The 15,003-nt window shown below is 54.8% G+C and overlaps 1 protein-coding gene across 1 annotated transcript in view; it reads right to left on the reverse strand.

Moving 5' to 3' along the window:
• Positions 1-2,079: 2,079 nt before the first annotated feature.
• The window catches only part of pde4ba (phosphodiesterase 4B, cAMP-specific a), a gene marked incomplete at its 3' end in the record, with an annotated part of 36,323 nt that continues 23,399 nt past the window's right edge, over positions 2,080-15,003 (reverse strand). The window contains 7 exon segments of the mRNA XM_042334909.1: positions 2,080-2,179; positions 2,323-2,487; positions 2,911-3,009; positions 3,161-3,339; positions 3,979-4,072; positions 7,777-7,889; positions 14,083-14,132. Of these exon segments, the coding sequence (XP_042190843.1) occupies positions 2,080-2,179; positions 2,323-2,487; positions 2,911-3,009; positions 3,161-3,339; positions 3,979-4,072; positions 7,777-7,889; positions 14,083-14,132 (800 nt within the window).

Here is a 15,003-nt window from a genome sequence, read left to right on the forward strand (position 1 = left end):
AATCGCGGCAGCCAATTGCACAGAGCGGTGTCCCACAGACAGTCGTGGACTGAGTGACCGAATTTATTTTTGAAGGGATTATTAACCCCGGAAAGCGATTCCCCCAATCGTTTACCAATAATTTACAATAATTTACCGCAGCGGAGTGTGGAGTAAGGAAACTTGAAGAGATCTGAAATAGATTGGAAGATCAGGAGGAGCGATCTGTCTGTTTTTTGAATAAATCATTAACCTCCTCCGTCTCTCTCTCTCTCTCTCTCTCTCTCTCTCTCTCTCTCAGGTGGGTTTCATTGACTACATTGCCCACCCTCTGTGGGAGACCTGGGCTGACCTGGTCCATCCTGATGCTCAGGAGATCCTGGACACGCTGGAGGACAACAGGAACTGGTACCTGAGCATGATGCCCCAGAGCCCCTCGCCCCCGCCCGAACGGCCCGAGGCTGCCCCCCACCCACCCCAGCCCCCCCCTGACAAGTTTCAGTTCGAGCTGACCCTGGAGGAGGTGGAGGATTCCGAGGGGCCGGAGCAAGAGGAAGGAGAGTTTGACGGGGCAGAGGTTGAAGAGGAAGATGGGAGCCCGAACGGCGGGGACCCAGAGCTGCCCCGGACCCCCGCGGGCGAGGTCTCCCCCTCCCCTGCCGGCACGTAACTCCGACATTCCCACACGCCGGGAGCTTTACACAGCGCAACACCGTGAATTAATCCCAAGGGATTGCCAAGCCCACACACACGCTGGGATTTAACACAGCCTTTTCGGTTGGGGAGGGGGTCCGTCTGGCTGGCGGAGAGACTGCTTACGGCTCGGAACCCGGACCCTCATTTGACAGCACGCGGAGCGGAGCTTTCGGCTGGAAGGAAAGCAGAGAGAGAAGAGGTGGGGGGGAAGAGGACGAGCGATCCTGGGAACCCACTTCATTCCTGCTCGTGTTTTATTGGTGGCTTGTGTCCCAATTTGTTCCCAATTCACCCCAATCTCCTCCCCACCCGGACCACCGCACCGGCTCCCCCCCCACACCCAGCCCAGACCGGCCTGCCAGCCAGCGGGGGAGGGAGAGGCCGTGGGGAGAGCGGGCAGCCAGACCGAGACCACCGCAGAGAGCGAGCGAGCTCCTGTCACCACCCGCCCCGCGCGGGACCTTGTGAAGATATTCCTGTCTTTGGGGAAAGTGATTTTATTTACGTCGGACACAACCGTGACTGTAATCCCCACAAGTGTTGTTTACATGTAATAAGGAAACACGGACACGCAATCAAGCACACGCACACACACACACACACACAGAGTCAGGCACACGCACGCAGTTTGACACACGCACAGTCAAACTGTCAGACACCTATTGTACATATGTGCATACATCAGAAACTTTGGGCACAGATACTCGCCCACACAGAGAGAGACACGCAAACACACACGGACATACACACAGAGATTAGAAACGCGGGCGCGCGCGCACACGCACACAGACACAACACACACACACACAACACACACACAGACGCACACAGTCACAATTCACAAACGTATTTATGATTATTCCCAATTGTAAAAAAAAACACAATTGAAGTCTTCCACATCACAGAGACTGTTTGACACCGTCACCCTTGCCATCCCATAATAGTCACCCCCACTTCATCCCTGCGCTGGTGTCAGTTACCTTGGTGACATCACGCAGGGGGTCTTATATTTAAAGTGAGTGAGTGAGGGTGGTCCGCAGTGAGGGGGAGGCGGGGAGAGGGGGGGGGGAGGGAGGCAGTGGGAGGAGATCTTAGTAATATAACCTCTGGGAGTTTGGATGGGGCTTCGACCCCGAGGGAGGTCTCCCCCATCGTAACAGGAAAGGATTGGGGATCATTCCCTCTGCACATGGTTAACCCACTGCCTCACGGGTTGGTCAGCCGGGTGTCTGACACACGCGGAAACCCATCGCCGGAAACCCACCCAAACCCAACTGAGAATTCCTCACTTCCCCAGAAATCCCAAATTTTACAGTATTTGCCATTAAGCGCAGCGACTATCTTTCACGGACATTGGAGAGTGGGGAGTGGGCGGGAGAGTGCACGTCGAGGTGCGTCACTCACTGGTGTTGATGAGGAACTGGTTGGAGACGCCCGGATGGTCCACGTCGTGGATGGCGGCGGCAAAAATGGCGGCAAGAATCTCGAGGTCCGTGAAGACGGCCTGAAACAGAGAGAGAAATAAATCGCGGCCTGAACATGTGTGCGGGAGCAATGGAGGAAGGGGGATAGCGAGGGAGGTGAGGAGAGCTGCAGAGTGGAGGAGGAAGAGGAGGAGGAGAGGGAGGGAGATGGGCAGAGACTTACATCGAGGGCGGGTGTGGAGAGCAGGATGTGTGTGGACTGAGCCACGTCGGCGGCGTGCAGGCTGTTGTGATAGGCCACGTCAGGGTGGTAGTGATCTTCCAGCGTCATCATGTACGTGACAAAGGTGTCCACGGGGATTCGGAAAGTCTTCAGCAGGTCTCGCTCCTGTCAGCAACAACCGGGAATCAGCCAACACCAAGCCATTCATCAGAGCAGTGTCGCGACACCTCCCTCCTCACTCCCTCGTCCTCTCCCTCCTTCGGTCCCTCCCTTCCTCTCTCTCTCGCCTGCCTCCTCCTCTGCTCTCTCTCTCTCTCTCTCTCTCCCTCCCTCCCCCCATCCTCCCCCTCCCTTCTCTAAATCCCTCCTTCTCTCCATCCCTCCCTACCTCTCTTCTTTACTCCCTCCCTCGCTCCCTAAATCCAGGTCCATATCAAGACAACAACAATACAGTGCCCTTCACACAGAGGGAGCGCCTCAGAGCGCATGAAAACGTGTATCTTTTCCTGCGTCTACCACTGCCCGATACAGAACCAGAACCAGGTGGGGGCGGAGGGCAGGGGGAAGGTGGGGGGTGAACCCACTGACCTGGAAAATGGCGTACATGATGCAGGTGAGAGGCCGGTCGCTGGAGTAGTCGGCCAGTCTGAAGATGTTGAGTCCCCACTTGTTGAGATCTTCCAGTTCCTGAGAAGGACAATAACAAGAAAGAAACCGCGTGCGTGAGTGTGTAAGTGAGCAAGTGTGTGTGGGGGGGGGGGGGGGGGGGAGTAGCTGTATGTGTATATGTGTATTGGGGCCGGGTTGGGGGGGGGGGGAATAATCTAAAGTTGGGTACCTTGGAGAGCGAGTCCTCGTGCTCTGTGTTGACCGCAAAGCGAGGGAGGCTGGAGTTGGTGAGGCTGGAGCTGTGTCGGAGTTTTCTTACGCCGCTGATCTGGGTCATCAGCTGCTGTTTCTTCTTCTTGTCTCTCTCTTTCTGTGTAGGCGACGGCATCTCCACGTCGTTCTGTTTGTCTGTGGGGGAGCCAGAGGCACAAAGTCAGACCCCCAGCCACGCTGCAGCCGTGACACCAGACTGAGATACACTGTCTATTACCCCTCACACACACACACAGCCCAATCCACACACACACGTTGTTGTTATGATACACACGTACAGTCCCACACCCCCCCCCATACACAAGCCCCACGCGCACACACACACACAGACCCCCCACGCACACACACAGCCCCCCCGCACACACACAGCCCCCCCGCACACACACAGCCCCCCCGCGCACACAGCCCCCCCGCACACACAGCCCGCGCGCGTGGACACACACACACAGCCCGCACACGCGCACATACGCACACAGCCCCCACGCACACATACACAGCCCCCGGCATGTCACAGTCCGCTCTCCCCCAACACACACCACACCCCTGCATACACACAGCGCACCCCCCCCTCCATCCCACACACAAACAAACCCCCAGATGTGTGCATATGTGGGTCTCTGTGGGGATCTTGAGGGAGGGGGCTCTGGGGCAGGGGCTCGCGATGGGTGTCTCCAGGGAGGGGGCTCTGGGGCAGCAGCTCGCGGTGGGTGTCTCCAGTGAGGGGGAGGGGGCACTCGGGGAGATGCTCGCGGTTGGAGTGGGGGAGTAACTCACCGAGAAAGGTGTCGGAGATGAACTGAGACACCTGGTTGCCAGAGCGGCTCATCTCAGACAGGTGCGTCAGCTCCCGGTTCAGCATCCTCTTAAACTGGGGGGGAAAGGCAGGAGTCAGAGGCGGTTTCCATCACCCCCACCCCTCCATCAGCCCCACCCCTCCATCACCCCCACCCCTCCATCAGCCCCACCCCTCCACCAGCCCCACCCCTCCATCACCCCCACCCCTCTCCCCGCTCACCCTAGCCATTCTCTACACCCACCTCGCCCAGTACCCCTTGCCCCTCGTTGCATCCAGTCTCTGTCATCTGCCCCGACACACACACCCACCCACACACACCCACACACTCACCCACCCACACACCCACACACACATCCACACACACACACATTCTAACACCGAACTGGATGCATCTTAGTCTTTTCTCGTCTAAAAATTCTGCTTTTAACAGATACATCAATGGAGAGAATTGAGTGAATTGACTGTGTATTTTGTGGGTGAAACATGGCAGCCAATCGCACTCAGTAGTTTAATGGTTTGGGGGCACTCCTCTCTGCCCCCCCCACCCCCCCACCCCCACCACTATCCTTAACTGTATGAAGATGCCGGGAGCTATTTGTGGGACGTTGCTGTGCGCAATTGGCTGCCAAGTTTCGCCCACAAAATACACAGTCACTACACTTTACAGTACATGCTGCGAATAAAGACGTATATACTGTCATAAAGACATGATTAAGGCGCTATATCAAATGCAATTACTATTATTATTATTATTATTTTGGTTGGAGGGGATTATTGCCCCCGGAAAGTGATTCGCCAACTGACAACCTGCGTTGGATTTGATCCCCCCGTCCCACTCCCACGTTGGGGATTCTGAGCTCACAGTCGAGGCTGATGCTCCAGTGCAGTGTTGGGGGAATGTGGGTGCACTGTCAGTGGTGCTGTCCTTCGAATGAGTTGTTAACCCCCACTCCCTATCTGTGCCCTATTCAGGCAGACGGTTAAAATCTCCCGCAGCACTGTCGAGAAAAGAGAGTTCTCTCTCCTTATATCGTCTTTCACTTCATGGCCGTGGGTGTGGGACGTACGTCCCTGTGCTCAAAACTGGCTGCTGCGACACACGGTCACTACACCCAACAATAACCACTGTGAGGAGCTGTCAGTCGCCTTCGATATTACGGCAAATGTAATAATAATCCTTTCATTTCATATCGCGTCTTATCACGTCGTTGAGATGTCTCACGGCTCTTCGCGGGATTTTACTGTGCAGCGAAGTGACTGTGTATTTTGTGGGCGAAGGCGGCAGCCGGTTTGCGCGCAGCGACGACCTGCAAACAGCCCACGGGGTGAGCGAGCGATTTTTTCTGGGGAGTTATTGGCCAGCGAACCGGGGGGAGAGAGAACGAGAAAAACTCCCTCGTCTTTTCCAACAGCGTCGCGGGAGATCTTCAACGTCCGCCTGAACAGGGCAAGGACGGGACCTTGGCTTAATGTCCGACCTGAAGCCCTGAAGCACCGGCGGGAGAGTCAGTCAGCCTGGGCTGTGAGCTCAGAACCCACAACCTTCTGCGTCAGAGTGTGAGTGACTGAGCCGAGCTGCAAGAATGTTAGGAATGAATCGATTCGCCTGTGGGGCGCGGAGTCTCTCATTAATGGGGAGGTTGGGCAAAGCGGAGAGCTGTTGTTTCACAACCCAACCACGGAGAGGAGGAGGACGAGAAGGAGAGGCAATGTTACCAAATCGGGCAGATTAACGTAACCCCAGCCTGTGAGCTCCCCCGAGCTCACGTCAAGGAGGCAGCAATCTCGTCAGAGACGTTACGAAAGATCAGTTCAGTCCGTCTTGCTTTATAATGTGCCAATTGTTCCCAGTGACGAGCTGCCCTTGGCCGGGAAATAGAGGTGGAGGGGTGGGGGGGGGGGGGGGGGGGGAGTGGAGATCAGAGAGGTCGAGGAGCCAGAGGTAGTGAAACCACTACATTCACGGTCTGTGACCCTAAGGCTCAACACAAACTCTCTGAATGTTTTTCTGGGTGTGACAACTCAACTATACACAGCTGTCAGCACTGTGTCTGTCACTGGGAGCGCGTATCAGCACAGACCCGATGCGGAGAGAGAGAGAGAGAGACAGGGAATGGGGTTAGAGGAGAGAGCTCCAGTGGGGGGAGCGAGCACCGGGACAGCCGTGATGGGGAGAGGGCAGGGACTGGGGTTAGAGTGGAGAGCTCCAGTGGGGGGGGAGCGAGTACTGGGACAGCCGTGATGGGGAGAGGGCAGGGACTGGGGTTAGAGTAGAGAGCTCCAGTGGGGGGAGTGAGCACCGGGACAGCCGTGATGGGGAGAGGACAGGGACTGGGGTTAGAGTGGAGAGCTCCAGTGGGGGGGGGGGGAGCGAGCACCGGGACAGCCGTGATGGGGAGAGGGCAGGGACTGGGGTTAGAGTGGAGAGCTCCAGTGGGGGGGGGGGGGAGCGAGCACCGGGACAGCCCTGATGGGGAGAGGGCAGGGACCGGGGTTAGAGTGGAGAGCTCCGGTGGGGGCGGCGGTGGGAAGGTGGGGTTTGGTGGGGGCAGCGAGTTGACAATGAATGTTTATCTCCTCTATTGTGTTGTATGTTGTAGGAAATCCTGAGCGGCTGATTATGTGTTGACGCTGCGACGAAGAGAGACAAAGGCCAGTGCGTGGAGACAACACTCGGGCGGATGTGGACAAGCAATGAGAGGGCAGCAGAGGAAGAGCCAGCCAGCCCGCCCGCCATCGTGCTCCCGTCACACTGGCCGCAATGTCCGGTGACCTCCGCTCTCGCTGTTTGCTCAACAACCCCACTGACGCTCTTACCACCTCACTCTCTGTCTCATTGCCTCCTCCACACGCCTCCCCGCCACAATCAACCGCTTCCTGTTTTTCTGTCGGGACCCACACCCAACTGAGCCAAAACATCACTCGCAGAGGAGAGGAGAGAAGGAGATTTAAAGGGACCCCTCTTCCCCCCCCCCCCCCCACCCCTCACCTTCACTCGTTTCCCCGTCCACTCCCCACCTCTCCCCGTTTTCAGGTACATGACGTGGGTTACCAATGCCTTGAGCCACACCGAGACTGACTGCAGTTGTTATTATTATTAGAATAATCCTCACATTTGATATAGCGCCTTTTGCTGAGATGTCTCAAGTTGCTTCACAGAATAACAACAACAACTTGCACTATATAGCGCCCCACACGCAGGGTAGAATCCCAGTATAAATAATATACTGTAAAGTGGAGTGACTGTGGGTGAAACGCAGGAGCACACAGCAGTGTCCCACAAAGATGGATTGAGTGCCCACATTTGGGGGGGAGGGGGTGGAGAGGAATTATTCTCCCCGCAAATTCCGCGTTTGATTCCCGGGCAGAGTGAAACGTTAGGCAAGTTTCCTTACGCCACACGCAAGCCTCTGTTTACCTAACAATAAGTAGGAAGGTTGTGTTTTGATCGGCACATGGCTTTCCGGGGTAATAAACCCTTGAAAAAAAGAATAATAATAATGCTTCACTCAATCCGCCGCTGTTTTTGGGACACTGCTGTGCGGCCGCAAATACCCACAGTCGCTACGCTTTACAGTACAATCTGTGAAGCGTTTTGAGATGCCTCGAAGAAGCTTTAAAGGCGCTGTATTAAAAATGCAAGGATTATTACTTAAGCGCTCTGAGACGCTGCCCTGAGCGGAGGGCGCTGTAAAAGTGCAAGTTCTTGCAATTATTTATTATAGATTATCTGAAGTGGTGGGAGAGTGGGATTAGTGAAGGGTTAAGCACGGTACCTTGTTGGAGGCCATCTCGCTGACGGAGCGATAGGTTTGGATGGTCTCCAGCTGGTCTAGGCACCAGTCCAGTTCCTCCAGTGTCTCCATGGCCACCTTCTGGTATGACTCCTCTGCAAACAAGTAGCCAGGCCGGCCATCAGCACTGCCCAGCTCCCCACTCTCCCGCTCCGACCCCACCGGGAGGCTCAGAGACACGCTCAACTTCTCCTTCATCCTCGGCCACTCGCTCCCTCGCTTTCTCGCTTCTTTTCTTTCTTTTCTTTCTTTCTTTCTTTCTTTCGTTTTCTTTCTTTCTTTCTTTTTCTCTCTCTCTCTCTCCCCCTCGCTTGCTCTCTCTCCCTTCTTCTCTCTCGCTCCTTTGCTCGCTCTCTTTCCTCCTCTCTCGCTCCTTTGCTCTGCCTCTCTGTCTCTCTCCCTTGCCTGCTCTCTCTCTCTCTCTCCTCTCTCCTCTCTATCCTTCTCTCTCACTCTCGTGGAGTGAATGAGTGAGTTTGGTTGCCGACTGTCCTGCCCTGTCTGTTCTGACGAAGGATTGTGGACCTGAAACTTTGACTCACTTTCCTTCCTCCGTAGATGCTGCCTGACCTGCTGAGCGTTCCCAACGACTTCTGTGTTTATTTCAGATTTCCAGCATCTGCAGTACTTTGCGTCTGTCTGTCTGTTTGTCTGTCTGACTGTCTGACTGACTGACTGCAGAGTTTCTTTGTGGCTTTCAGGATGTCAGCAATCACTTAGAACTGACTTCCCTCCTCCCAAAACCAGTTGGAGGAATACTCCCAGACAAGACGTCACTTTTGGGAATTAGACTTAGTCACAAGCCGTGCCTGAGCCGTGAGTCGCTCTCGCTCGCTCGGTCTCTGATCTCTGTGACACATCCATCAGCTCGGAGTCTTCGGTCTTCCCCCCTCCAACCCCAATTCCCCCTCATTCACTCACACGCTTACAAACGCAGACACTCACATACACACACAAACATACGCTCACACACACACTCACACACACAAATACACTCACTCACACACACACTCACTCACACACACACTCACTCACACACATACACTCACACACATACACTCACACACTCATAGACACTCACAGACAGACACACACACACACACACACGCTCACATATGCACTGACATAAACAAACACTCACATGCACAGACACACACACGCTTACATATATACACAGTCACACACTCACACACATACAGACACAAAATAAACCTACCCTCACGGACACACTAACATGCCCACTGTGAGGGGTGGGGATGTCTTTAAGAAGTGTCTGCACTATCTGCGCCACTTTTCATTTTGTTTTTAGACGAAGGGTCAGACAAGCTCAGACCGGGTGGAATTTTGGGGCCGCGCTTGCGGAGTTCAGTGCTGTGGCTTTTGGTCTGCAGCATAGCTGTGTGTGTGCTGGGGGGTTGCGTGTATGCATGTGTGTGTGTGTGTGTGGGGGGGGTTGTGTGCGTGTGTGAGCGTGAGTGGGGGGGGAGGGTGCGTGCGCGCACGTGTGTGTGTGGGGGGAGAGTGTGTGTGTGTGGGGGTGTTACGCGCGCGCGGGTATGTGTGTGTGGCATGTATATTTGTGCGCTCCGGGGGGGGTTGCATGTGTGCGCGCGCGGGGATGTGTGTGTGGCGGGAGGGGGGTGGGAGGGTGATGCATGTGTGAGCGCGGGTGTGTGTGGCGGGGGGGGGTTTTGCATGTGTGCGCGCGTGTGGCGTGCGGGGCTTCGTGCGCGTGCATGCGTGTGCGTGTCCACACGCGTGTGGCGCACGTGGGGGTGCGTGTGTAGTCAGCAGCAGAGTGAAGAAACTCCCCAGTAACTGGAAACACACGGCCTGGATTTCCCCAACTGGAGACCGGCTTCGGCTGCCATTGACGACAACATCATCAATCAGATGATGACTCAATGCCTTTCGCAACCGGAGGAAGCCTTAAAGAGCTTCATCCTCGCACTTTTGGCTATGTCGCGCCTTATCGCGTCGTCGAGACGTCTCAAAGCGCTTCACGGGATACACTGCGAAGCGCTGCGAGCGTGTTTTGTGGGAGAAACCCCGGCCGCCAGCGACGTGGCGCGAGTGACTACGTTTTAGTGTTGGCCCGGACGCAGGGAGAGAGAAACTCTCTTCTCGTTCGCAATAGCGCCATTGGGATCTTTCACGTCCGCCGGAACAGGCAGACAGGAACCTCAGGTTAGCGTCTCATCCGAAGATATTGCTGCGCAGGATAGTACTGTAAAGCGTAGTGACTTGTGTTTTGTGGGCGAGCGCGACAGGCAATTTGCACACAGAGCCTGTGTTTGGGAAGTGAGCCGTTGTAATGTGGAGGGGGGAGGGGAGGGGAAAGGAGGGTGGAGGAGTGGAGGAGTTTTCAGGTCAATTACTGGGGAAGTGGACACTCGGAGGCTGAGGCGGGCTGGGAATTGGAAACTGTTGAGCTAAGACGCAATGGTGACTCACTCCAATTCAGTCATCAACATACTCAGAATGGGTCGTGTGTGCGTGTGTGTGCGAGAGAAAGTGCGTGCGCGAGAGGATGTGTGTGCAAGAGAGTGTTTGTGTGTGGGAGTGTGTGTGTGAGAGAGAGTTATACGTGACGGAGTGTGTGTGAGTCAGTGGGTGTGCGCGTGAGAGTGTGTTTGAGTGAGTGAGTGAGTGAGTTACCGAGGGGGAGGGGGTGAGATCATGAAACCCGACACTTCCCAACTCTTCCCCGTGAGTTAAAGTAACACCTCAAAGCGCTTCACCGGATTTAACGTAAAGTGTAGTGACTGTGTATTTTGCGGGCCAAGTGCGCAACCAGTTTGCGCACAGCGACCTCCCACAAACGGCCATGAAGTGAGCGAAATTTTATTTGGGGAATTTGGGGGGGGGGGGGGGGGGGGGGGGCAGGACACTGGAACATCCGCCTGAACAGAGCACAGACGGGGAGTGAGGTTTAACATCTCATCCCCGACAATGCAGCCCCCAAACCACCAGCACCGCAAACTTTCTTATCCCAGAGGCGAGACAGATACAGCAGTTGAGTATGTGGAGGGAGAGAAACACAGCGGCCATTATGGCGGTGGGTGGTGGTGGTGGTGGAGGGGGGTGGTGGTGGTTGGAACAGGGGAGGAGTTAGAGATCTTCGGGGCAAAGAGGAGATAAAACAATAATAATCCTTGCATTTGATATAGCGCCTTATCATGTCTTTGAGACGGCTCTGCTTCATCTCCACAAAACGCTTTCTCCTCTTGCCCCCGTACAGTCTCGTGCGGTGTTCCTCAGGGCTGTGTCCTTGTCCCCCTCCTCTTCAACCTCTACGTGCTCCCCCTTGGTGACACCATCCGTAGACATGGGGTCAACTTCCACATGTATGCGGATGACACCCAACTGTACCTCTCTGCCTCCACCTTCGACTCCAGGACTACTGCTGTCCTGACAGAATGTCTGTCAGACATCAAGTCCTGGATGATGGCCAACTTTCTACAGTTGAACGTCAACAAGACCGAGGCTCTCCTCCTTGGCTCCCGTCGGAGACTCCACGTCTCAGGCGCTGACAGCATCACCGTCCATGGTTGCACACTCCAACTTGCTAAGCCAGTCTGGAACTTTGGGGTCTTGTTTGACCCTCAACTATCTTTTCTACCCCACATCGGCGCAACGACCTGCTCTGCCTTCCCCCACCTCTGCAATGTCGCCCGGCTCCTCCACTGTCTCACACCGCAGGCCCCGAAAACCTCATACACACATTCATAACATCGAGGCTTGACTATGCAAGCTCCCCGCTTGTCGGCCTCCCCAACTCCTCCCTCCACAGGCTGCAGATCATCCAGAACTCTGCAGCCCGTGTCCTCTCCCGCACCAGGCTCCGCGACCCTGTCACCCCCATCCTCGCCTGACTCCACTGGCTTCCCATCACACAGAGGATACACTTCAAGATTCTGATCCTCACCTTCAAAGCCCTCCACGGTCTTCTCTCCACTATCTCCGTGACCTCCTAACCCCCTTCCATCCTGCTCGTCCCTCCACTCAGCGGCTCCGGCCTGCTTCACGTCCCCCGACTCGCTCGCCACACTATTGGCAGGTGGGCTTTCTGCCACTCTGCCCTCGACCTCTGGAACTTCATCCCGCAGTCCCTCCGCCTCGCCTCCTCCCTCGCCACCTTCAAGACACATCTCAAGACCCTCCTCTTCGACCGTGCTTTCGATCTCCCTGCACTCCACCCACCCCAACCCCGACCCCCAGCTCGGGTCCGTAACTCCATCTGTCCAGCGCCTTGGGACGTCCTCCTGACCTGACAGGCGCTTTACAGATGTAATTTTGTTGTTGTCTCAAAGCGCTTCACAGAACGTACTGTAAAGTGAATTGACTGCGTATTTTGTGGGTGAAAAATTTGCGCACAGCAGCTTCCCACAAACAGTCGCGCACTGAGTGAAGGCTTATTACCCCCGAAAAGCAATACGCCATTCGACTAACGACCGGGTTCCCACTTACAGAGGCGTGTGGAGTAGGGAAAGTTGCCCAACGTTTTGCCCTGCCGGCAATTAAACCCAGGTTCTCTCGCTTGCAAGTCAAGCAGTCAAACCGCTGAGCTACAGGACTCCCTGGGGGGTGGGGGGGGTTGGGGTTGGGGGATTGAGTTGTTTTTCTCGCCTCGTTTTTACTGATTCTCATTCCAGACGTCAGTTCCCAGCTTCCTCAGAGCCGACAAACAGGAACAGGAAAAAGCTGCCCCTGTGTAGCATACTTCGGAGAGCCAGAATAACAGGAAATTCCCTCTTTTCCGCATCCCAGATGACGTTAAATGACACCATTAATTCTGCTCAGCCTTCTCTCTCTGCGTTTAAACAGCGATGGCGGGGGGGGGGGAGGAAGAGGGAAGCCCCCAATTCCCCACAGCCGAAACCCTCCATCAATATCTCTCTCATCCCCTCTTTTGAGAACGCAGATTGTACAATAATAATAATTTCGCCCACAAAAATACAGCCAATTCACTTTGCAGTATTATCCAGTGAAGACGTGATCAGGCGCCGCGTTAAATGCGAGAATTATTATTAATAAGAATAATAACCTTTGCAATCTGGTACGACTTACGGTTGAGATGTCTCAAAAGTTTCACAGGATTTCACTGAAAAGTGTAGTGACTGCGTCTTGCGTGAGCCAAGCTCTGTGCCGGCAATTTGTGCACAGCCGTGAAGCGAGCGAGCGAGCGAGCAATCTTTATCTGCGGGTGGGATTGTCGGCCAGGACACCGGGGGAGAGGGAGAAACTCCCTTCTCTTTTACGACAGCGCCCCGGAGGTCTTTAACGTCTGCCTGGACAGGGCGCAGGCGGGCGGGGGGAGGTAGGAGGTGGGAGGTGGGGGGGTTGTGCTAGGTGGTGGGGTTCAAAACGTCTCATCTGAATGATAGCTTCTCTGACAACCCCAGTGCTGCACTGGACTGCGAGCTCAAAACCCCCGATGTGGAGCTTGGATGGAGAGAACGGCCGCCTTCTGGAAGATTCATTGGTTTGGCGAGGGGTGGGGGGGGGGGGTGGGGGAGTAACCGAGACCTTGTGAGACACTTTCTGTCCAGCGGGAGACAGGAAATGCCCTGTTGAGCGAGGAAGGGGACACGGAGGTCACACACACAGCTCTGACGTCAAACTGCTCGGCAACGGGAAGAACAGAGACAGTAACAATGGACATCAGCCCGAGCTGCCGTCAGCCTGACTCCCAGCCCGGCTCAGCCCCTCGCTCTCTCTCTCTCGCTCTCTTTTGTGCTCTCTCTCTCTTACTCTCTCTCTCGTGCACGCACCCTCTCTCCCACGCCCTCTCACGCGCTTTCTCTCTCTCTCTCTCGTCCTCTCACTCTCGTGCGCTCTCTCTATCGCTCTCTCTCACTCTCATGTACTCAGTCTCACACACGCTCTCTCTCTCTCTCTCTCTCTCTCACTCACGTACTCTCTTTCTCTCTCTCTCTCTCTCTCTCGCTCCAGGAAGTCGTGTGCTGATGTTCCAGTGCAATGCTGGGGGTGGGTGGGGGGGGGGGGTTACATTATCAAGAGATTCTGTCCTTCAAATGAGACGTTAAAGCAAGTTCCTGGCTGTTCAGGTGGACGTTGATGATCCCGTGGCGCTGTGGTTACATAAAAAGAGAAGGAAGTTCTCTCTCTCTGGGCAGGTGTCTCTCTCTGGCTTGTGGCTGGGACAGAGACTTAGACAGGGGAGACAGAGACTGAGACAGGACTGAGGGCGAGACGCAGACAAACAAAACACCAGCACCCAATCTGCCCTTCGAGCAACCAGTCTTTAAAGAGATAATCGCGTACCTGTCAGGCTGATTCGGGTGCACGGAGTCTGGGTCCCAGCTGGGGATCTCCTGTACAGAGAGAGAGAGAGTGAGTGAGAGTGAGAGTGAGTGACATAGAGTGAGAGAGAGAGAGATGGAGTGATAGTGAGTGAGTTAGAGTGAGTGAGAGAGAGAGAGAGAGAGAGAGGGAGGGGGAATGGAGTGTTAGTAAGTTAAGAGTGAGATAGAGTGAGAGAGAGATTAAGAGAGACAGAGAGTGAGATAGCGTGAGAGAAAGAGTGATAGCGAGTGAGAGATAGGTGAGAGAGAGATAGTGAGTGAGATAAAGCGAGAGAGAGAGAGAGAGAGAGAGTGAAGGTAAGAATAAGAGAAAACATGAGAAAGGCAGAGGAAGAGAGTCAGTGAGAGGGAGACACAGCCGGAGTGAGTGAGACAGAGTGAGCGATAGAGAGTAGATAGAGTGAGAAAGAGTGAATGTGAGAATAAGAAAAATGTAAGGAAGACAGAGAGAGAGAGAGAGAGAGAGAGAGAGAGAGAGAGTGAAGAAGAGTGGGCAGTGACCTACTTTCTCACGGTAAACAATAAAAGCTCCGTCTCCACCCACTCCCCCCACAATAGTCCGATCCCCAACCCCCAACATTCGCCCCAGGTACCCGCAGTCTGGTGTAGTGACTGTTTTTTTGCAGAGATTGTAAACGGAAAATAGTGTAACGGGCGATAAACAAATCAAGTAATCAACTAAACTAACAGGACGCAGCTTCCCCGGGTACTGGTTGGTAGGTTTTGAAATTCCGACGCGCATTAAAAAGCGGCTCGAAATAATCAGTGTGTCCCGCGAAGCGCTTTGAGACGTTCTCGGAGACGGAATAAGGCGCTGCATCAAACGCAAGGATTATTGATAAGATCGGGGGCTGTGCGTGATCGCCCTCTGCTGGCAGTT

The sequence above is a fragment of the Callorhinchus milii genome, unplaced genomic scaffold (genome assembly GCF_018977255.1).
Source record: "Callorhinchus milii isolate IMCB2004 unplaced genomic scaffold, IMCB_Cmil_1.0 Scaffold5, whole genome shotgun sequence".
Taxonomy (NCBI): domain Eukaryota; kingdom Metazoa; phylum Chordata; class Chondrichthyes; order Chimaeriformes; family Callorhinchidae; genus Callorhinchus; species Callorhinchus milii.